General features: G+C 42.0%; 1 protein-coding gene across 1 annotated transcript in view; it reads right to left on the minus strand.

Moving 5' to 3' along the window:
• Positions 1 to 14,732, minus strand: part of METTL24 (methyltransferase like 24) — a 105,767-nt gene extending 91,035 nt beyond the window's left edge. Inside the window, exon 1 of the mRNA XM_081250800.1 lies at positions 14,344 to 14,732. Coding sequence (XP_081106926.1) covers positions 14,344 to 14,661 — 318 coding nt within the window. The 5' untranslated portion in view covers positions 14,662 to 14,732. The remainder of the gene's footprint in view (positions 1 to 14,343) is intronic.
• Between the last annotated feature and the right edge of the window lie 8,262 nt (positions 14,733 to 22,994).

Genomic DNA, 22,994 nt, shown 5'->3' on the forward strand with positions numbered 1-22,994 from the left:
CTTAACATCTACAATAGTCAACTATTTTTCTGAGATCCAGACTTCAGCATGGAGGTAGCCATAGTATACAGTAGAAACAATACTAAATATGACCTCAGCCAACTTGGGTTATAATCTCTATTTACCTTGAACTAATTATTTAAACAGATTCTTTCTTGGTGGAATGGAAATAACAGCCATCTCACTCATAAAGCTACTATGAGAGCCACTTGGGATAACATCAGAGCAAGCCTTTGGAAGCTGGGGAGAGTTGTATAAAAGCAAGGTATTGGTATAACTGCTGTTCCCTTTAACACAAATGCCCTCCAAAATGTATAAGATGCTCCCTGCACACAAGTCATTATGAATGAGGTGACAAGGGTCCTGTGGGTGAAAATGAAAGTGAGAAAAAGAAAGAGCCAAGGTAACTGAAGTCCTAAGCAGAAGAACTCACTCCTAGAAGAGGTGCAGTGGGCTGACCCGTGCTTGGCCACCTCTTTTGACAAACACCCGATGCTCTGGGTCAGAGCTCTGTGCAAAAAACTGATGCACTAGGAGGCCAGCAAGCTCACAGTGATGGCAGCTTCAGCTCCCCCTTATCCGGCAAACAGCCGGCTCCTGGATTCCTAATGTAGGGCTGCATGTGTCTGATTCTGCAATGCGTCTGCCACGCCTGGGGAGCTGATGGGAGGGTGAGCACCATGCAGTTCACCAGGAGCCAAGTGACCACTCCTGAGAGGCCAAGCCAGGTACTTCCTAGAGAACAAGCATGTGGACTCTGCCCTTCTGTTGAGCATACCCATGCCAATTAGTGAGCACCATCAGGCTGGGGTCCCAGGACTCTCTCACAGTTAATTTATCCGGACAGAGCAAAGCATGTGGTTTCACACCTGCCATTCATTCCATGGGCTTCTGAGAATTTTTTTTAACTGAGATATAATTCACACACCCTAAAATTTACCATTTTTAAGTGAACAATTAAGTGGCTTTTAAATATATACATGGATTAGGCAACCATCACCACTAATTCCATAATATTTTCATCAACTCAAAAAAAAAAAAAACCATTTCCAGTAGCAGCCATTTCACATTCCCCTCTTCCCCCAGCCCCTAGCAAACACTAATCTACTCCTGTCTCTATAGATTTGCCTATTCTGGTTATTTCATTAAAATGGAGTGAGGCAACATGTGGCCTTTTGTGACTATTTTCTCTCACTGATCATGTTTTCAAGGTTCATCCACATCATAGCATGTATCAGGACTTCATGCTTTTTATAGGTGAATAATATTCCATCATACAGATATACCACATTTTGTGAATGCATTCATCATTTAATGGAAATTTGGGTTGCTTCCAACTTATGGCTATTATGAATAGTGCTGCTGTAAACATTCATTTATACTATTCATACAAGTTTTGTGCAAACATGTTTTCAATTCTCTTGGGTATGTTCCTAGGTGTGCCATTTCTGGGTCATTTCTGGGCACTCTTGAACCCTAAAGTTCAGGTTAGCACCCTCTATATAAACTAATTTCCATGGCAGACAGAAGGAAATATAGTTCACCAGGGATCCCAAAAGCCAAAGGAAGTAATGAAGACACGTATGAAGGAAAAAGGAAGTTCTGCATGAAGCAACATATTACTGTTCCCAAAATGTCACTAGTAATATATTTCCCCTATATCACAAAACAGCAGTAGCCACAGCCAGAGTGAGGGGACCAGCACTGGACCTAAGCTGGCACAATCAACAGGTAATGAGTGCTTACTACATACATCCAAGGCACTGTGCTGAGCACATTATATAGACTGTCTAATAGTAGAGAGGATGTAGGAAACATGATTTTTTAAAACAAACACTGATTGCAACCAATTCTGCTTTCCTGCCAGAGTGATATAATTCATCTCTATGCCAGGCCTGGAAGGAGAGGAGAAAACTAAACTGCCTGAGTAAGAAAATGACATGCATTTGGGATTTGTTTGCTGTAAGTTCAAGAGAATAGGATGGGAAGTGATGGTCTGAAGGCTTGAAAAACGGAAGAAAGGGATTGATGTGTAGATAAGAGAAGGCAGGATCAATGGTATAGGAGCCTAAGAAGAAAAGACAGCCAGTAAGAAATTCCCAATGGGCAAGAAATCTTTAATCAATTTTAAGTTGAATTTGTTTGGAACTTCACTGACATCTCTATTACCCTGAGACCTTCACTAATGCCTGCATCATTCTGGGGGATAAAAGAAGTGGGCAGAGCAGAACACAGAGGAGACAGCAGTGGCGAGAGGTAAAACACTGAGCTAGGAGAGTGATCAGAAAATGTAAGCCCCAGATATTATCAGAACATTGAGGGGAGGAAAGGTACTGGACCCCTCACAGCACATGGCTCAAACCATTTTAAGTATTCAACAAAGAGTGAACCCAGAAGCTGGAAAAAATACGGTCATCTGACTGTCATAATATAATCTCAACAAATCTATATGTGTGTTAGAAAAGGTGGGTAACAGGCAGTAGTAAGCAAACACCAGGATTTAAACCACTTTAACATTCACTACATGGCAGTGGTCTCAAAACAAAGACCTTGGACGACTATGATGGCATTCCTATGAATGGTTACAGAGGACCAAAACATGTTCTCAGTACCCCTGTTGGAAGCCTAGGACCATTCTTCTCATGTTGCGGATGGCAAAACTCTAGCACAAGAGTCTCGTGGACTGGACTGAGGCAAATGTAGGTTGCCCTGAGGCTATTTCCAAAGCAGGGGTTGGCAAATGTTTTCTGTAAAGAGTCAGATAGTAAATATTTTAGATGTTGCGAGCCAAGAGGCAAAATCAAGGATATTAAGTAGATTCTTACGTAATAAGAGAGAAGATAAATTTCTACATTTTTATTGATAAAATTCAACATATAATAAAAATTGTGCAGAATGTTTTGTAACATAGATATACTATATTACTTTTGGATAGTATTTTGCTTCATTGGGGTTCAAAGTTAGTGTTTCCTAACATCAAGTCAACTGCAAATGTTTATCTATAAAAACCATTCTTTGGGGCTTCCCTGGTGGCAAAGTTGTTGAGAGTCCGCCTGCCGATGCAGGGGACACAGGTTCGTGCCCCGGTCCGGGAAGATCCCACATGCCGCAGAGCAGCTAAGCCCGTGAGCCATGGCCACTGAGCCAGAGCATCCAGAGCCTGTGCTCTGCAACGGGAGAGGCCACAACAGTGAGAGGCCCGCGTACCGCAAAAAAAAAAAACCATTCTTTACTCATGGGCCATACAAAAACAGGTACAGGCTGGATGTGGCTTCACATCTCTGTAGTATAGTCACGGTTGTCTGAAGCAAAGTCAAGGCTGGGAGCTCTGTTCCAAGAGTCTGGGGTGTAAAGCCCTGACTCAGAAATTAGAGATCTGGAAGGGGCTTTAGAAAAGCTCTTGAAAGATCCAAATGTTCCTCAAACACATTGGTCTAGTACCCCAGTGGATTGAAATAACCGTTTTTTAGCCCTATTTACTAAGCACCTGCTTTGTGCTGATGCTATCATAGTCTCTGGGGATAGAATGGTGAGCAGAACAGATGAGCCCTCTACCCTCATAGGGGATGAGACTGCAAACAAGAATTAGAGAAGGAAAAAATATCAGAGAGTGGGAATGCCATAGTGAAAATAAGAAAAGGTATTAGAAGAGCAACTGGGATAGGGAGCTACTTTGGATAAAGTAGTTTAGTAAGGAGTTCCTTTTCCTCAACATTCTTATCAATCTTTGTTTTATCAGACATTTTGCACTGTTCCAATATGATTGGGGATGAAATATAATCCCATTGTGTTCTGATTTGCTTCTTCTGCTTATTGGTAGGATTTATCAACTCTCTGCACTCACACTCTTTCCACATTATAATTATATTATATTATATTGTTATTTGATAGTTATATATGTGTTATATATATATAAGTCTTCCAGGTTCCCTCTTCTGTTAACTCCTAGTTAATGCCGTTTTACTGTTCAGTTGTTTATCTTTTTTTTTTTTTTTTTTTTTTTTGTGGTACGTGGGCCTCTCACTGTTGTGGCCTCTCCCGTCACGGAGCACAGGCTCCGGATGCGCAGGCTCAGCGGCCATGGCTCACGGGCCCAGCCGCTCCGCGGCATGTGGGATCTTCCCGGACCGGGGCACGAACCCGTGTCCCCTGCATCGGCAGGCGGACTCTCAACCACTGCGCCACCAGGGAAGCCCTAATTAGGATTTTTAATTGATTTGTTGTGCTGCACTCAAAGTAGATGGAAAATAAACTAAAAATACTGTTGTCATTGTGCGCAATAGCAAACACTATACAACATGAATACTGCCTCTGATTTGTGGCCAGATTCTGAAAACAAGCTTGGAAGTCTTTCAGCTTGCTCTAACTAAAAATGAGTAAGCAATCGCCATGAAGATGCATTTAAACATGGAGTTTGATTCATCTCACCAGAGGCCTTCGGTTCATTTACACTCATGGTTTTATTTATTCAAATAACTTGCCCTTTTTCTCCACAGAACTGCAGACCATCATCCCATCATTGCTCTGCACAAAGAATCTAACATAAACACGTCAACGAGAATCACTGTACTTAACAAACTCCAGGACATGCCACAGCACTGTTTATAAGATGTAAATCGTGCCTTGTTTTATTTCACTGTTCTGCTAAATTCAGATGTCTGCTTCATTTTAGATCTACGTCCCCTGAAAAGAGCCTCGCATGCTTTATTCAACACTGCCAAATGTGCAGATTCAGCGAGGCACTGGAAACGGCAAGCATGAAACATGACCTAGACGATGTCCATTTACATACAGATGGTTGAAGTGTTACCATAGTGTGGTGACCGTAAGTGCTGCTCACAAAACAGTTCCTGTCTCTGACTTCTGAGCACATGGCAGACCTCTGGCCTCCTGCACTGGGTAAGGCCCAGCAAACAGTTCTGGTCATTGGATTGTGAAGAGGAGTGTTATATCTGGCTTCTGGCCAGAGCATTTAACAATGCCACGCAAGACTCTCTAGAGGACTCACTGCTCTGCCGAGGTGACAGGCAACGTTCCAGACTGGGGTCCAGAGAGAGGATGAAGACAGCATAGAGCAGCATCCCACTCCTGCCAACCAGCAATGGATACGCAGCATAAGCAAGAAACAAACCTTTGTTGGTAAGAGCCCTGAGACTTGAGGGTTGTTTGTGATCACAGCATAAACTGGCCTCCCCTGCCCGATACCCTAGACAAATGGTGCCGTGAAAAAGGGCTTGGTGTTTCTAGTGATAATTCAGCAGATTTGTATGATTCAGTATCTGGTGCTAAATGTTATTATCTTGTCAGGGAAAGGTCCCTTAGCCCATAGTTCACTTGGACCCCAATCATCATGTTCCAAAATCTGAATTAAATAGAGCAAGCAAAATTGAAGAGGGAAAGCTACAGTTGTAACCTTCCAAACTGCCAACTCTAATTTATTGATCTGCCAAGGTTCTTGGTTGTAAACAACAGAAACCACTCTGGCTAGTTAAGTAGAAAAGGAATTAATTAAAGATTTATTAGCTTACAGAATCTCAAGGGCAGGAGGAACACCACCATGGACACCAGTGTAGACCGCACTACCCCCACCACTGGGCACAGACACCACGGCTCATTTCACCACCCTAGGCACTGGATGCCTCTGCTAGAGCTCTGTGATCCTTGTGCTGAAGCTTGCTTCTTCAAATCTCTGAAGTACAATCCAAACTCTCATGCAGGTGTATGTGAATGGTGAAGCCCAGGTCACAAGAATGCCCTTTAGGGCCAAGGAAATTTATTTTTTACCTTTTTCTTAGAAAGGTTTTCCTCAAACACAGGAAGGGAATTCAAAGGTGTGGCCAAAAAAGGATGATAAATACCGATTACACCTTTGGTAATGGGTAATACGGATAACTAACGTATTCAACACTCATTTTAGTCCATAATCAAGTTCCAAGAGCTGTCCTGGTTTCTGCAGCTCTTTCTTCAGTTCTACCCTAGTATACTTCCGATGAATCCCTGTTTTTACTAGTTTCAGTTGGGTTCTGTCACTTGCAACCTAGAGAGTCCTGATACAGAAGTAATCATATGTTAAAGAATCCCAAACCAACTAGTTGCAACCAGTTCAGATGCTCTGAAGAATTTTTCAGATCTTTTTTGCAAAGTAACTTTCTGAACTGACAGACAAAAAAATCACAGAACATAAAACTCTAATAACTTTGGTTTGAGAACCCTAATGGGGATCACAGGATGAATACTGATTATATTTACCTTCTCCACAAAAGTACTCACAAATAACATTTTACTTGAAAAGAAGGGACTTCCCTGGTGGTCCAGTGGATAAGACTCTGCTTACAATGCAGGGGTGCGGGTTTGATCCCTGGTTGGGGAACTAAGATCCCGCATGCCATGTGGCACGGCCAAAAAATATATATATTGCATAAGTATAGATCTTGTGTATATATACCAAACTGAATAAAAAATCAGAAGTATGTACAAGGTACCAACTTATTGCTGAGTGCTACTTGGAAGTAAGGTTATCTTTAACAGTTTTAAATAGAGAAACAGTTAACCAATAAAGAAATACACACACACAGAGGCACAGAGGCTAAGCTCTGAGATTATTTTTTTTAAAAAAGACCTACACTCTATTTCCAGGTGCTCAGAAAGTTTCTCCTTTCTCTAAAAATGGCTCCCTGCACAGGGACGGGGGCTGCTGGGCTATGTTTGTGGCCTGTGGTTAGTGCTGGCTGACCCAAGGTGAGTATCTAAGAGACCAAGCCCAGGAGTTGAGGGAGGTGAGTCTTACTGTGGTGGCCCTAGAGGGAGAAGCCCAAGGAAAGCTGGGAATTCTAGAGTAACCTATTCTTTCTCTCCTCAATAGCATGATCATTTAACTCTTCCTCCAATTCAGTGGTAAATTCCCAAGTTTCAATACATTTATTTCTTTTTTTTTTTTTTTGCTTTTTTGCTTAAGCTAGGCTAGAGTCCATCTTTCTTGTTTATAACCAAAAGAATATTGTATTAACTAAGTACACTCCCCTATAATCTTACTCTCCCCGATAGCCAACTCTAGCCTTAGGTAACTCAACTCTCTTGACTAGGAATGACTTAAAAGGACCTTCAGCTTCTGTGTATCTAGTATTTATGTGCCATGCTACCATTGAGCTTAGCAGCATTAACCTCACTTGTCACTTTTTAGGAAAAACAATTGCAAATTTCTTTTTAAATAATAGTTTTAATTTATTTTTTTACATCTTTATTGGAATATAATTGCTTTACAATGGTGTGTTAGTTTATGCTTTATAACAAGGTGAATCAGCTATACATATACATATATCCCCATATGTCCTCCCTCTTGCATCTCCCTCCCACCCTCCCTATCCCACCCCTCTAGGTGGTCACAAAGCACCCAAGCTGATCTCCCTGTGCCATGCGGCTGCTTCCCACTAGCTATCTATCTTACATCTGGTAGTGTATACATGTCCATGCCACTCTCTCACTTTGTCCCAGCTTACCCGTCCCCCTCCCCATGTCCTCAGGTCCATTCTCTACGTCTGCGTCTTTATTCCTGTCCTGCCCCTAGGTTCTTCAGAACCTTTTTTTTTTTTTTAGATTCCATATATATGTGTTAGCATACGGTATTTGTTTTTCTCTTTCTGACTTACTTCACTCTGTATGACCGTCTCTAGGTCCATCCACCTCACTGCAAATAACTCACTTTCATTTCTTTTTATGGCTGAGTAATATTCCATTGAATATATGCTCCATATCTTCTTTATCCATTCATCTGGACAATTGCAAATTTTGACATCTGGCTCAGAGGTTGAAACTTCAAATGCCTTCACAGATCAGACAGATAATATAAAGGGAGACGGTGCTGAAGTGGACTTCAGATATATGTCATATCTGAAGATATTTATGTTTAGATACTTAAAAATACCATGTGGCTCAAACAAAATTCTTCATGGGTCCAATTTACCTCCTTGAGCCATAAACTAACAAGTCACCTTGCTATTAAATTACATATGGTCCTAGACTAGAAGGCTAAAACTCAATTTTGTTTCAATCATTCGAGCAGGATAAAAATGCTTCTTGGACAGCAAATTTTCCCACCCTGTTTTAGCAGAAAACTCTACAGGTCATTAATGGGATTGATGTGAGGTATCTAAGAGGACTCAAGGGCTGCTTTTAGAGAAGCTTATCAACGCTAGCATCTCATGGTAAATGAAGCAGGCACCTGTTACTTTCTATGAATCACAGAATAAAGAGCCAAACTCCTTATAAGGACTCCAAAGGTGTCATAACACAGATGGAAAAAAATCAAATGTCTACCACTCTTAACAGTCTTCAGTTTAACTACACAGCTCTGATTCTCTTCACAGACCAAACATGAAATCCAATTCGAGAAAACCAATAAGGCTTTCTGTTCCTTGGAGAAAATGAACTGGACAAATTGCACACAAAAAAGCCTAAAATCTCCACCACCAATTGTTGAAAACAGTGGGGCCTCCATTAGCAGTTTCTTTGCCCACAGAATGCTCTCTGAGCAACTGCGGGGTTTGGAAGGAGTGCAGAAGCCTATTCTCCACCTACAGCACATCAAAGTTTTCATCAGAACCTGCTTTTCTTTGCGAAACTAAGCAACTGCTCTTTCACACCCACATATTGCTGGAGCACATTCAATTACCCTCAACGACTGTTTAAAATGAAAATGCTTTGCCTCCTGAGGACAATGTGAGAGGATTAATGAATGTTGTTCTTGAAGGACAGAAGTGTAGGGATACAGCAGAAACCTAAGTAGCTGGAAACTACTGCTGGGCCGTATTTTACAAGCAATTCAAACCTACCTTCAAGTATTTTGTAAAGAATAATAATGTTTAAGGCAGTTGGATATATCAAGGGGCATACTATGCCATTTTTCCTCCTTCTTCTTGATGACAATCATGGAATTAGAAAACTAAGAGGATAACAAGAAGTGATGAAGAAAGACTAACTTTTGCCATATGGTTTTTCAGGAGAAGAGGAAACAGCACTTTTTTTCCCCTGACACATTGTTCCAAAGGATCTGTAACTAACAAACCAAGCCAGCACATTGCTGGGTTCTGTAGGCCTGTGACTCAGAAGTCACTTTTCTACCCAACATATTAAATGTCAAGCAAAATATATCCGATAAGAAAGAAGAAAATTTCTCGGGAAGCCTGGCTCCTGTATGAGTACTGATGAAACAAAATTCATATTTTAAGGCAATACGAGAAAAATTTAAACATAAGATTCTTTTCTCTGCCTGTTTGGACCTCCTCCCTTCCTTCCAGCGTGCACTGTGCATCTGCATTATGCATTAACCAGACCACCCCAATGGCAGAAATACCCACTTAACCATAAATGTCAATTTTTCTTCTTCTGGAGCTAGCCATGTAATTCCTTAGAAGTTAAACTTCCTTTCTCAATCCTGTAAAAGGTCACGATGACCCACCACTCACCTTATACATGCAGACTTTTCGGTGAACTTTATGTACAATGTTAACATATCATTTCCCTAAAAGATAGCAACTGGTACAGAACAGACTGGGTCAGATGACCTGGGGAGATACTGGGCCTCAACTAATGTAAATTCTTAGCTTAAATACTTACTTAGGACCTTATTAATGTTACTAGCTATATTACTTGTAGTCTGCCTATTTTACAAGATAATTGTTTCTTGTAGTATTACCATATGTGTGATGGAGCCTTCAATAAAATTAATGATGATTAGGCAACTTGAAACGAATGACCAAATATATAGTCTTATAAGATCAAAGACTGTAATAGTGTAACTCTAGATATAAGAAAAAGCAACAACAGGCAAGCATTTCCTAGACTACAACAGACTAGTAAGACAGGTGGTCCAGAGGCTTTTGACTATTGTTAACAGGGCCTAGTCTAGTAATAGCAGGTTGAATAGCCTATCAATGAAATCCTTGACTGACCTGGGAATGTGCATTCCTAGTGCTGTGCGACAAATTGATCACGAAATGCCTCCCAAACCTAGGTCAAAATTAAGACCAAAAGGGAGGGGATTGTAAAATAAAGAATGTTGCCCACCATCTAGTTCTACAAGAATCAAGTCATTAGCCACTGCAGTCACTGACTTACAATACACCCTGAGAAAGGAATTCTGGGCAAAATCAGAATGAGGCACTGTGCTCTGAGAAAACTGGCAGAATAGGCCTTCAGATAGATATTTTCAGGAGAAAATTCATGAACACAGTTTCTTGCATCTTCCCATACTTAGAAAAGCACTAAAACCATAACTAAGCTATCCGTTCCTTACGAATAATAGTAACCCTCCACCAAGTTGTGTGCTTGATTGTACTTAGCCCTTCTCTAAAATCACTTATATACTGGCCTCTCCCTTTACCTCTTTGGAACAGTTCTCAGAGCTCTCTGAGAGACTGTCTCCTCGGTTATAACCCTCAGTTTGGTTCAAATAAAATTTTCCATTTCTTTCTTAGATAGACCACTGATTAATTATTTTGTCAACAGTACTTCTCCTGCGCATATGAGCCATATATTTTGCTGCTGTCTTTTAGGTGGATTGCCAATGTGTAAGAGAAACATCTACCCAAGACTGTAGAAAAAAGCATAAATCATGAAGACCATCATTAGTCCTCTGTTAACGCCCCCCAGAAGAACTTTACCCATGTAATCATAGTAAACGTCTGTTTAAGAAAGAAAAACCATAAAGAAACACAGACAGAAAACAGAGAGAAAGGAAAGGAATGAAATAGAATTATAGTGATATTTGTAGGCTTAAAGCCTCTGTAATATACAAAAATATATGGGTTCCAGGGGAGTGCTAATCACATAAGACAGTATTTATCCATCATGTCTCATTTGCCCTCAATTCATAATGCTGTAAGATTAGAACCCCTGATGTGAAAGAGGATTTACTATTTAGAGCTATTTCTTTCTTTCTTAGCTTGGTGAAAGGAGGGGATGAGAAAAGAGGAAAAGAATTATGCTAGAACTACACTTCACTTCTGTTTTTTATAATAGATTATTTTCTTTGAGAGAAGCATAAGCTATGATTAAAGTGGCAATATAATTGCTAAATTTTTGTGCCTCTAACACCTGCAAAGGAAGCACGTTGACAAGAAACACTCAGCAACCCAATTATTTCATGCAGGTTCTCATCCACCCAGAAAGCCATCCTCAAAATAGAATGGAACTTTTTCTCCTTCACCAATCTGGTAGGTGCCTACGGCAAAGTAACCAAGAACCTAAATAACATTATTTATCATTATCCTCAACAAACAAAATTTAAATAAAATAGGATCCAAGGAGTTTAACACATAGCTTCCAAACTTTAATTATATCAATTATTTAACTGTGCATTCAGTTTATATTACATCTTGTCTTGATGGGAGGCTAAAAAGGAACAAGACTTGTTCCCCGAGAGATAAGGGACATTGCACTCTGTTCCCAGAAGTGGGAGAACAGATTAGATAACTGGTCTTTCCAGTTTTGAGGAACATTTTAATTCAACTGTGAAATAATGGAAAAATGAAATAAATTCAAGATTTCCACTATCTAGGAATTTGGGAACCTTAGAATGTATACCTTGAAAATAAGAAAATAAATAACTAAGTAGCTAGAGAAAAGAAAATCCAGGGAAATTTTTTTCTTTAAGAGGCTAAAAACTAAAACAATACTTTAAAAATAGTAATTTTTAATTGCTATTTTCACTCAATTCTTTCTTATATATTTTTAACCAAAGACACTTAGAGTTATACGTAATAGGTTGAAATAATAAGATTCTTATTTGTTTTACTTATTGGTGTCTTGGGAGTAAGCATTTACTACGGGTCACTTTGGGAAATGTGATCCTTTCCATCACAAACAACTGTGCAGACAAAACATTCAATCTGAAATAGATTATTAGGTCAAAACACGTACAAAGCAACTCACAAATCAGAATGCACTTCTGTTGTCTCCCAAACTGGCAAAGATCAGCAAGGAAGTAGGAATGATGAGTAAAGGTTTCCAGGCCACGATCCTTGACCTGATTGTTCAAGGGTGGAAAGGGCATGAATCATAGGAAAGAAGGATGCGGGTAAAAGAATCAGCGTAAACCAAAGGAATATAAATAGGTTATAACAAATGACATTTAGCAAATGTCTGAGGCTAAAGACTTGGGACAGATTAGTGAAAATTAAAGCTACCATTATTGAATGCTTACAACATGTAAGGTTCGATGCAAGTATTTCCTTTTTTGCGGGGGAGGAGTATAGTTGTTTTACAATGTTGTGTTAATTTCTACAGTATAGTGAAGTGAATCAGCCATACGAATATTTCTTTTTTTCAAATTTAATTTTAATAAAACTGAGCCCCAGGGCTCAGACTCAGATCTCTGTCTTTGTTAGCCACCCTCACTGTCCAGATGATCTCCTGCAGTCTCATGGCTTTAAAAGGACCACTTGTACACTGATGACTCCCACACCTCTATCTTCAGCCTGGACATTTCCTCCACCTCCAGACTCACATGTCCAACTGCCTATTTGACATTTCCACATGGATGTCCAAAGGATATCTCAAACTCAAGATGTTTAAAACAAAACTCCTGATTTCCATCCACTCCACCGAAAACACAAAACTAAACAAACAAACAAACAAAAAATCTACTCCTTTCTCATCTTCCTGCAAAATATATCCAATATTGGACCACTTCTCACACCTCTACTTCAACCATCCTATCTAAGCCACCACTATCTCCTGCAGGAATCACTACAGCAGCCTCTTAAAGGAGGTGGATTTGAACTTGCTCTCCAGTAGCCCTGAGTCTATGCATTTCAAACCTTTCCATTTGTAGGACAGGCTCCAGTTATCGATTCTGTTATCTGAAGTGGAGACTGAGACTAGTCATTTAAGAATGATTCTTGAACAGGTGAAACAGAAACAACGGAGGCTGAGAGCAGATGTGAAAGGGCAAGTGCAAGGTGGGGTTGAAGGTGCCAAGGATGGAACATTTGAGGACATCCAGAGGGACAAAAAAACCTGAACTCCTAAGAAGTATCAAATCCTAGGTCAAAGGTCCCCTCCAGGTTAGCCTTTCTTGACTCCCCAGGCAGAGTTCCATACCTTAAGTATAGCACTGGTCACAGTACTGGATGTCTGTGCTGTGTGACTCCCCCACTAGACTCTGAGCTCATATTGTGCCCCCAGCACCTGATGCAGCACTGGGGACCTGGTAAGCCCTTGGCAAAAGAGTGTTGAAAATCCTTTAACAAAACATGGTATCATGGAAAGTGTGTTAGGAGCATGAAGAAAGAAGTGACTACATTCTCCTAGAAAAGCAAATTAGGACTTTATATAGGAAATGAGGTTTCTGATATATATATATATATATATATCTGAGTTTATCCAGGAAGATAACACTGATGGCCTAGACAGGGACAGCAGTGGTGTGGAAAGACAGAGGGCAAGGCTTGAAGAGGAAGTGAGGGAAAGGAAAACAGTAGAAGAAATTGGTGGACATGATATTGAAAAGTAAGGTAGAAGTTAAAGAAAGCAGCAGAGTCCAAGGAAGAGTTTTTCTTTCTTCCCAATAGTGGGGTGGTGGGGAAGCTGGAGGGATGCAGGGGGGATGTTTAAAAGAAAAGAGGGAAAGCAAGGCAAAGGACGTTGTCAGGGTTGATGGGTATAAAGACCAGGCAAGCTCATACCTGCAGTTCTTAAATCTTTTCACTCCTAAATACCAAGTAAATTACGGAGCTCCAAGAGGTGGATAGGAGGCCAGAGGCTTAACAATCAGAGGTTAAAATTGAATAAGATAACTACTCAATGTGTGAGCCAAGAAGTTAATGAGGGAGTGAGACCAACACTGTTGGTGTTGTAAGAAAAACCCGGGTTATTACTACAGTCCTCCAAGTTCCAATTAACTTCCCATTAAGTGGTGCTGGGGGCTCGACTTCTCACCCCGCGCCCAACAACCTGCCAAAGTCTGCGGTGGAATTCAAGGAAAATTCGACTAAGTGTATCTTCATCACCGCGATGAAGGTAGAATGGAAAAGCAATTCACAGTGGATACCCACCCAGCTTTGTCCAGGCCTCAAGGAGAAAACGGGGAGGGGCACAAAACATCACCAAAACCACAACTCCTCTCTTTTCCTTGCCTTGTCCATCGCTCACGCTCTCCCTCCCCAAAAATGTAAGCTCCTTGAGAGCAGGGTTTGGTCCTTCCCTCCTGGATGCCCGCATAGCAGGGGGCCTGGCACACAGTGGGCGCTCAGCAAATACTGGTTGAATATTGAATGAGGGCTCTGTAGCGAGGACCGGGAGGAGGATCCGGGTCTAAGGCCCAAGACTGCGTCTTTTGCAACTGACCTTACGGCGGGGACGCCCGCGCGGAGGGCAGCAGCCCGGCTCCTGCGTCTCGCTCCCGCCGCCCCCCGGCGGCGCTCGACGCCCGCTGCGCACGTACGTCACCTGCCTCCGGCTGGCACCGCGCCGCTGGGCCGGCGCGGGCTGCTGGGGCGGCTCGGGCGGTCGGGGGGCCGGGCCCGGCAGGCCGCTGCGGGCCGGGGGCTGGGCCCCGGCGCGCCGCAGCTCCGCGCAGAGCCGCAAGCCGAGCAGCAGAGCAGCGCCGAGCAGACAGCGGTGCAGGACACCGCAGCCCCTCCCCGGTAGCCTCTCCCACGCCATGGCGGGCCGGGCCCGGGGCTGCGCTCCGCCACCCGCACGCGCCGACCCGCAGCCCGGATGTGGCCCCTCGGGCCGAGCTGCCAACTGTGGCAACTCCCCCGCGGGCCGGGGCGCGGGCTCGGACCCGCCTCCCTTCCTCCTTCCAAGGAAGCCTCGGCGTAACCTTATCCAGCCCGAACGAAAGCGCCCGGCTGGCAGGGGAGAGGGACGACGGGCCAGGAGGGGTCTCGGCTAAGCCAGACTCCGGGCCCAGTCCCACCTTGAGGGTCCCGGAGGAGGCGCCCCCCAGCCCGGCCCCCGGAGCCTGAAAGCTACATAGCCAGAAAAAGCACGAAAAAAAAAAGTCCTAACGGGATCCTAGGCCATAACTTCATTTTCTAGTATTAGTGTTCTTGAAGAAACACAGGAGGAGGATAGGTGAGCTGACAGGTTTTGCTACAAGGAACAAGTTCTGATTGTCAAGCAGTTTATGCCATTAAGCGCATTATAAAAATACGTCACACTTATGCTCAGGTTTACAACTTCTCTCCCTCAAGAAAGAAGGGAAAGGGGGAGGAGACAATAGCGCTGGATGCAGAATAATCAAATTAAAGTTATTCCATTTCTAAATTCTGCCCGAAGCCAACCCGTGCTTTCTCCTCGTGTTATGAAATGTGTAGGAGGTGAAGGAAGCGGAGGGCGGGGAAGCCAGCTAAGATATCTGACAGCAGGGAGAGAGAACAGAAGTTACCATGGCATGATGTAAATCAAATTAATTTAGCTCCAAACACACACCTCCCTGCTGTCTTGCAGAGAAAAACAGGGACAAATTTATCTTTCGGCAAAATGCTCCCCAGCTGGTATTTCCATCACCACCTTGACCTCAATTAATCAGCCTGAACGCTCACAGCCTGAAGTCCAGTGTTGGCTGTTCCGTTTTCAATTGTTAGTAAAATTCTTTCTCACCACCCGTTTGAGGTTTGGGTTTGCTTTCTTTAGCTGGGGCTACGTTTTTTTCATACTCTACTATTGCATTTTCCATGCTTTTATGTTAGACTACCCCTGCCGACCAACCCTCTCCCCTTGACAGCCTATAGCAAGGACGGCAGAGAACAAATACGGAAACCCCACCCCCATTTGTATTTCGGGAATTTCTCATAGAGTCCGCCTTTCTAAAATCTCCCTGGCTTAAGAAAGATGTGATTTAATCTTTGACACTGCACAGAGCACTTGGGCTATTTCTCTACATGTAACACAACTTCTCAACCTGATCTAGTCCACACCCTGGGCACGCTAGGTCCTCAGACTTCTGAGTGTTTCATTATGATTGATTTTTGGTTTTTTCGTAGATGTAGCCCTCTGGCTATTGCACAATAGATGGGCTCTGTTTTAAAGAATCCAAGCAAGTACATTTTTCCTGACACAAACTCTCAGAGAAAACCTCATATTCTGTGACTGTTTAAACAGCATGAGCTGTGGTGTTACATTTGAACTGTGTGCTGAATCAGGACCCTGCCTTTCAGAAGCTGTGAGACTTTTGACAAGGTACTTAACCTCTATGAGCCTCAGTTTTCTCATGTGTAAATAGGCTTATATATCTGGTAGAATGACAAAGATTGCATAAAACATTTTATGTTCAGTACCTAAATAATGCATGGTTATAGAAGTTACTCAATTAATAGTAATTGTTTTTACCATTTACCATTTAAAAAAATCCTGGATGTTACGAAAAACAAAATTTAAGCATTGATTCCAAGGCAGGTAAACATAAGAAAGTAGGATATTTGTATATCCTTAAGATATTTATCTTACACAGTATTCTCTGGATTAGGAGTACCCAACAGCTGCAAGAAACAACCACTAAAAGTCAAGATCCCACAAATGCACTCTATTAAATTATATAATTGTGTGAAGCTTTTTTTTTTTTTGGTACGCGGGCCTCTCACTGCTGTGGCCTCTCCCGGTGCGGAGCACAGGCTCCGGACGCACAGGCCCAGCGGCCATGGCCCACGGGCCCAGCGGCTCCGTGGCATGTGGGACCCTCCGGGACCGGGGCACGAACCTGCGTCCCCTGCATCGGCAGGCGGACTCTCAACCACTGCGCCACCAGGGAAGCCCTGTGTGAAGCTTTTGAAGATATGATGTGTATTGTGCTTGTGGTGATTGTGGATCACCAATGTCTGATGCAGACTTTGCTAGAAGTTTTAATTTCTATGCAACCAACATAGTGCCACTAACTAAAGAAGTCATCTTTTGAAGATTATGATACCACTAAATTATACCCTCTGCTCATCTGTTGAGTTCCTCTCCAGGAGAGAAACATGAGGAGTATCCTATATTATTAAAATGAGACTCTGGGGCTTCCTTGGTGGCGCAGTGGTTGAGAGTCCGCCTGCCGATGCAGGGGACACCGGTTCGTGCCCCGGTCCGGGAAGATTCCACATGCTGCAGAGCGGCTGGGCCCGTGAGCCATGGCCGCTGAGCCTGCGCGTCCAGAGCCTGTGCTCTGCAACGGGAGAGGCCACAACAGTGAGAGGCCCGCGTACCGCAAAAAAAAAAAAAAAAAAGACTCTGAACTGGGGGTGGAGGAGGGGAACACAGAACAGTGTAGCTCTTGAGGATGGGCAAGAGGCAAGATGACCTCATGTTTTCCCTTATCTCATTTCTGTGGTTCTCTAATATTTCCATTATGCAGGGGAAAATCCAAATAAAATGTAATATTTAAAGGCCCTTTTTCCTTACCATTTGCAACTGTCTCTATTTGTTTACTATTAATAAAAAGGAACTGTTTATATGTATGTAGCATCATTAATTTTCTAGGAAGGAATCTCCTATTTTTAACTTGCATGCATATTTCCATGTGTTGTCAATGGTAATGAATCAGGAAATGGGTCAGTTGATAGAGGAAAATTTAACTGATCACTGTGAGAGCTGACAAGCAATCTTTCATTCACGACCTTTGCTTTTCTTATAGACTTGAACTTGTCTCAGTCATTTCTGGATGTTTCCAAAATGCAGATAATCATTAACCACTGAGTCGTAGGTTGGTTAATTAAATGTGCAGTTCAGTAAACCACAAAAGCAGCTTTCATCAGATCACAAATTACATCCCCCTGGAGGTTTCAGCCAACAAAAGGAGTGAAACAGAAAATTTTTACTACTAATCTCCTAGACACCATACATTTCAACTTGCACACATGCTGTAGTGCAGTGGTTCTCAATCAGGGATAATTTTGCCTCCTAGAGGACAATTGGCTATTTCTGAAGACATTTTGGTTGTTTGTTTGGATTTTTTTTAATTTGTGGGGTTTTTTAAATTTTTTGTTTATTTTTATTTTCGGCCACACCATGTAGTTCCCTGACCAGGGATCGAACCCGTGCCCCCTACATTGGGAGCGTGGAGTCAACCACTAGACCACCAAGAAAGTCCTAGCCATGGATGTTAATGTACCAACTTTTAATTAGAGGCTGTCCAGAGAGAGAACAGAAGCTGACAGACTAGGATCCTCACCTCTACTAGGTGGTTATTTCTGTTTCACAATGTGAAGTATCCAAACTGAATTAAAGTTATCAAATTTAGAAAGGAATGGAGCTGTCATTAACATCTTCCCCCAAACCCCATTCTCTTTTCTCCATGTAATACCTGTTCATTGTGGAAAATATACACAAGCAAAAGAAGATATCAACAATCATTCATAATACCACAATTCAGATAGAGCTATATTTTTTTCCTATTCATATATATATATATATATATATATATATATATATATATAACAAAAGTGAACTCGTATCATGTGTATTTCTTTATAATCTGCTTTTGTAACATAATGTTATATAATTTACGTATTAAATAATAAAGTATATTATTATTTAATATATAATTATATAATATTTAAATCATATTTAAATACATAATTTATCATATATTACATAATATGATGTCTGGGATTTGCTTAAAAACAATCCAGTGGGGAGGTGGGAGATAAGCGGGGGTATAAATGAAGCAAGAACGGCTGTGAGCTGATAATTGTTGTAGCTGGGTGATGGGGATTCACAGCTCTCTACTACTGAGTATGTTTGAAATGTTCCATAATTAAAATGTCACTAAACATTAACCTACAACATCATTTTTAATGGCTGCATATACCACAATTTAACGGATCTTTCACTGTTGAATGATTAGATCATTGTCAAGTTTTCGTTTTATAAACAATGCTGTGATAGACATCTTTGTAGCTAAATCTGATGAATCAGAGGTAGACTGTGAGAAAAAGAAAGAAGTCAAGGATGATTCCAAGGTTTTTCCTCAGTAACTAGAAGAATTAAGTTGCCATTAACTGAGAAGGGAAAGGCTCAAGTAAGAGTCATTTGGGTGAAAAATCAAGGGTTTGATTTTTTTGGTCATGTTAAGTTTGGGAAACCATCCAAGTGGAGATGTCAAGTAGGCAGTTGGATTTAAAAGACTGGAATTCAGGGGTGCAGTGAAGCCTGGAAATATAAATTTGGGTCATCAGCATATTGATGTTGAGAGTGAGGGAAGTAATATTTGAAGGCGTAGCTCTGGGGTTGATCAGTTTAAGGTCAAGAAGATGAGGCGGATCCAACAAAGGATTTGTAGATAGATAGGCAGTAATGTAAGAATGTGGTGTCCCAGAAACCAAGTGAAGAAAGTATTTCTAAAAGTAAAAGACTGAGAGGTCTAATAAAATGTGGGCTGAAAACTGCCCATGAGATTTGATAACACCATGCTTTTTTATTACCTGTCTCTTCCAACTAGAATGTAAACTCCATGAGGTCAGGGGCTTTGCTTTGATTATTGCTATAATCTCAGTTCCTTGAACTGTACCTGGCATGTAGTATGTGCTCAATAAATAATTGTTGAATTGAAGAGTGAATCAAAACAGTGTGTATTAATAATTATCTCATCATGTTAAATTTTTAAGGGTAGAATTGATAAGTTAAAGCAAAACTGAAAGTCTTTAGATGTGAAGAGCTATTATTAATTTTTCAGTCCATCAAAAAAGACTGTATTAATCCCATTTAAAGCCCATCAAATACTCCTTTGTTATCAGTGGGAAACCTCAAAGGATAGCTTGAGCCAGCCTCTAAGATAAACTAATCAGTTTATTTTTAGTTCCCTCCTACTTCTTCTCTCACTACACTTGAACCAACTTGATTTCCCCTCCAATGCCCATATCAAGCTGCATCTTAGATGGGATTGTGTTCACTGAACTGTCAATTAGTTTCCTCCTCCCCACCCTAAGGATGTAGCTAAATATTAAGATGACTTCAACATGACTTAAGTACCCATCAGAAGTATCCATGTTAAAGGAAGAACTCATCAAGATGAAAGCTTTCAAGACCTAAAAGAACAAAGTTATAATAGAATGACAGACACAGGAACTGCTATTTGGGGCTGGGAGCCCTCCCTAAAATCACATCACTGCCTAGTCTACAACCTAATAAAGCCGGCTCTGGGCTAGTCTTATGGAAAATGCCTGGAGAATATCTCCATTCCCCGGGCCTGCTTGGGAAAGAGCTCTTTCCTGCCTCTTTTGAATCCCCTAATGCTGTGTTCTCTCATTCTTGGTGTTTGTCTTACTCAAGCATTTGTGGACTTGCTTTATCTTTCCTCTACACAGGCTGTTTCTCAAGCATGGGATGGGGTCTTACTTATCTCTGCAACTCCGCAATGCCTTTTATGGGAAGGGCCTCAATCAAACCTCTAGAAGTGTTGACAAACAGCAGACATCACACCCAACCCCATGGAAATCAGACCCAAGATAACACATTTCTTCCAGCAGATGCTGGTGTTCATCCACCCTTACCAATAAAGAATCATGCTCAAACCCGTGCTGGATGGCTCACAGGTAATATTTCCAACCTGGTTCCTTTTTTCCCCTCAAGGAACTTGGGAAGAATCAGAGAATGCTTCACATAAGCCACTGGGAAAAAAGAAAGATGTGGGTGTGGGGAGAGTAGTACATGGAATGGGTGAAAATTATGAGGGCTGATAGCTCTAGGCCTGGAAAGGAAGTTCATAAAAGACACATCACACACACACACACACACACACACACACACACACACACACACACACTTTCCTGTATTCTGAAAACATATCTGAAGCATTGTTAGATAGGTTTATTTATAGACATCAACTCTCATGATGAGACATTCCTGGATTTTATGACAATAAAGCAGCTTAGGTTAAGAACGATCAAAACATTGCCTCTTTCATAGGACCAGGACCACCTATGGAGTCTTTCCCCTCCCTCACCCTCATCTCATCTTATTAAGACACATGCCAGAAATAATCTCCCCACTACAGATCACTTTGAAGTCACAAACATTCCTGGTTGAAACTTTTCCAAAGTCAAGGGCTTAAGAAACCTTTTAAGGTCAGAAAAGATCACCAGGGAACTGACAGGATAAAGTGAAGCACAGCATGCCCAAAGGCAAACATCTCAGGGCTCTGTCATTTCAACTTAGCTTGTGAATATATTAAAAATCCTGGGGTCAGAAGCCATTTTGCTTTTTCATCACATCACTGCTCTAGCCCTAAAGACAGCAGAAGAACTATACTATTTTTAGATCATAATGGAGAGGCTCTCATACTTAAGTGTGTGTGAGAACCACCTGGGAGTTATTGAAAATGTAGGTTCACAAGCCCCACCTCCAGAGATTAAGTCAGAGATGAGTCCCCAAAATCTTTCACTTAACAAGTTTCAGAAGGTCTGTGATCAAACTTTTAGAAGCCTTGACATGGACCCCAGCCATGGTGATGGTTGAGGGGGACGAAGGGGTTGCAGAATGTAGGAAGCAGTTATTACAAGGTGTCTGTGTATCCATGGGTGCAAATGTTCTCCGTCAATCCTCTAAGTACAGTTACTAACAAACTTTTAGAAATTAACAAGGGGTCCTCCTATTCAAAAGGTCATGGTCTCCCTTGGCAGCTACTCTATTCTTCCCTATGACAGGGAGTACGAGAGGAGAATTTCCTTCCCCTATCTGCTCTGGGAATTTCTCAGAGATCTGGAATGAAAGTGGAAGGAGCTGGGGTCACCCACAGGAATATTCTATGGGCAGAGCTGCTCCTTGCTTACTCAAAGTAAGGCAGTAGCACCTGGAAATCTGCAAAGCCCTCGCTGAGATACAATGCCCTTCAGCTCACTAAAGGACCCCAGAGAGTTAAAGAGAGATGGACTCAGGAAGGCAGGTAAAGGAAACAAAGTCAAAAGATCAGATGAAGCAGAAGACCCTAGTCTAAGCTTGGCTTCTCTGAAACTACTCACTAGCAGTGGAGCCCTGCACGAGTCACTTTACTTCTCTGTGCTCCAGTTTCCTCATCTATGAAATAGAGATAATACTAGTAACTTCCTCATTGGGTTGTTGTGATGATTAAATGAGTTAATGTATTTAAAGAACTTAATGTGCCTGGCCCACAGTAAGTGCTGTCATGTGTAATGTGTCATTGTCACTCACTGTAAGTCAGAAAGGACATTTGTTTTAGTTTTGCTCTAGTTTATATTCCTTTTGCCTTTAGGATGGATTGTTTGGGGTTTGAGACTGGGTCTTGACTGGCATAAGAGGGGAAATGAAAACCACGCCTCTGTTTCTGGTGTTACCACCCAGCCCACAGTCTTTTTCTTTCAGAATCAACACATGCCAGGGTGTATCTTCCTAAGGTTTCCATTGTTTCTGGGAAAACACCTTGATCCAATTTAACTAGCGAGTCTTTTCCTTCCCACTTTGACCTGCAGTATTCTAAACTATGTCCTTTCTTCCTTTTATTTCTGATTCCTATGGGTTTGGTGTGCCATAACCCACACCACTCTTCTCCTGTACCTTTCTTATTGTGTTTGCTTGCTCACTTTTACACTTTCTCTTTAAAGCATGCTCTTCATACTGGGCCAGCTCCATCACCTTTTCACCTGCCCCTCAGAACAGCCACAGCCTTGGTCACTCTACTATGAGTTTGCATCATCAATCAGATACAAACCCCGTTGCAGAGAACACATCTCCCCACACTTCCTTCAGGAATGTTCACAGTGCAGAAGCCTGCTGAGAATTTCCAGAGAGCAGCTCTCTCCCAGGGGGGAGGAGAAGGCCAGGAACTACTATCCCGCCTCCCACCCACCCCACCTTCCCCAGTGACTTAGAGGATTGCTCAGAGAGGTAGACAAATGCTGTCTGAAAGAATGTTGCTGTTGCTAGGAGAGAACGAAGGAGAAATAGTTCCCGCCACAAAGGGCCTCCAGGAGAAAAGAAAAAACTGGATGACAAAGAGTGGGGTTAGTTTCTGTGTCTTGCTGATATTGCGGGTGTGTAGCTACCCTTAGCTGCTTCAA

The sequence above is a fragment of the Mesoplodon bidens genome, assembly GCF_964165515.1.
Source record: "Mesoplodon bidens genome assembly, chromosome: 12".
Lineage (NCBI taxonomy): Eukaryota > Metazoa > Chordata > Mammalia > Artiodactyla > Ziphiidae > Mesoplodon > Mesoplodon bidens.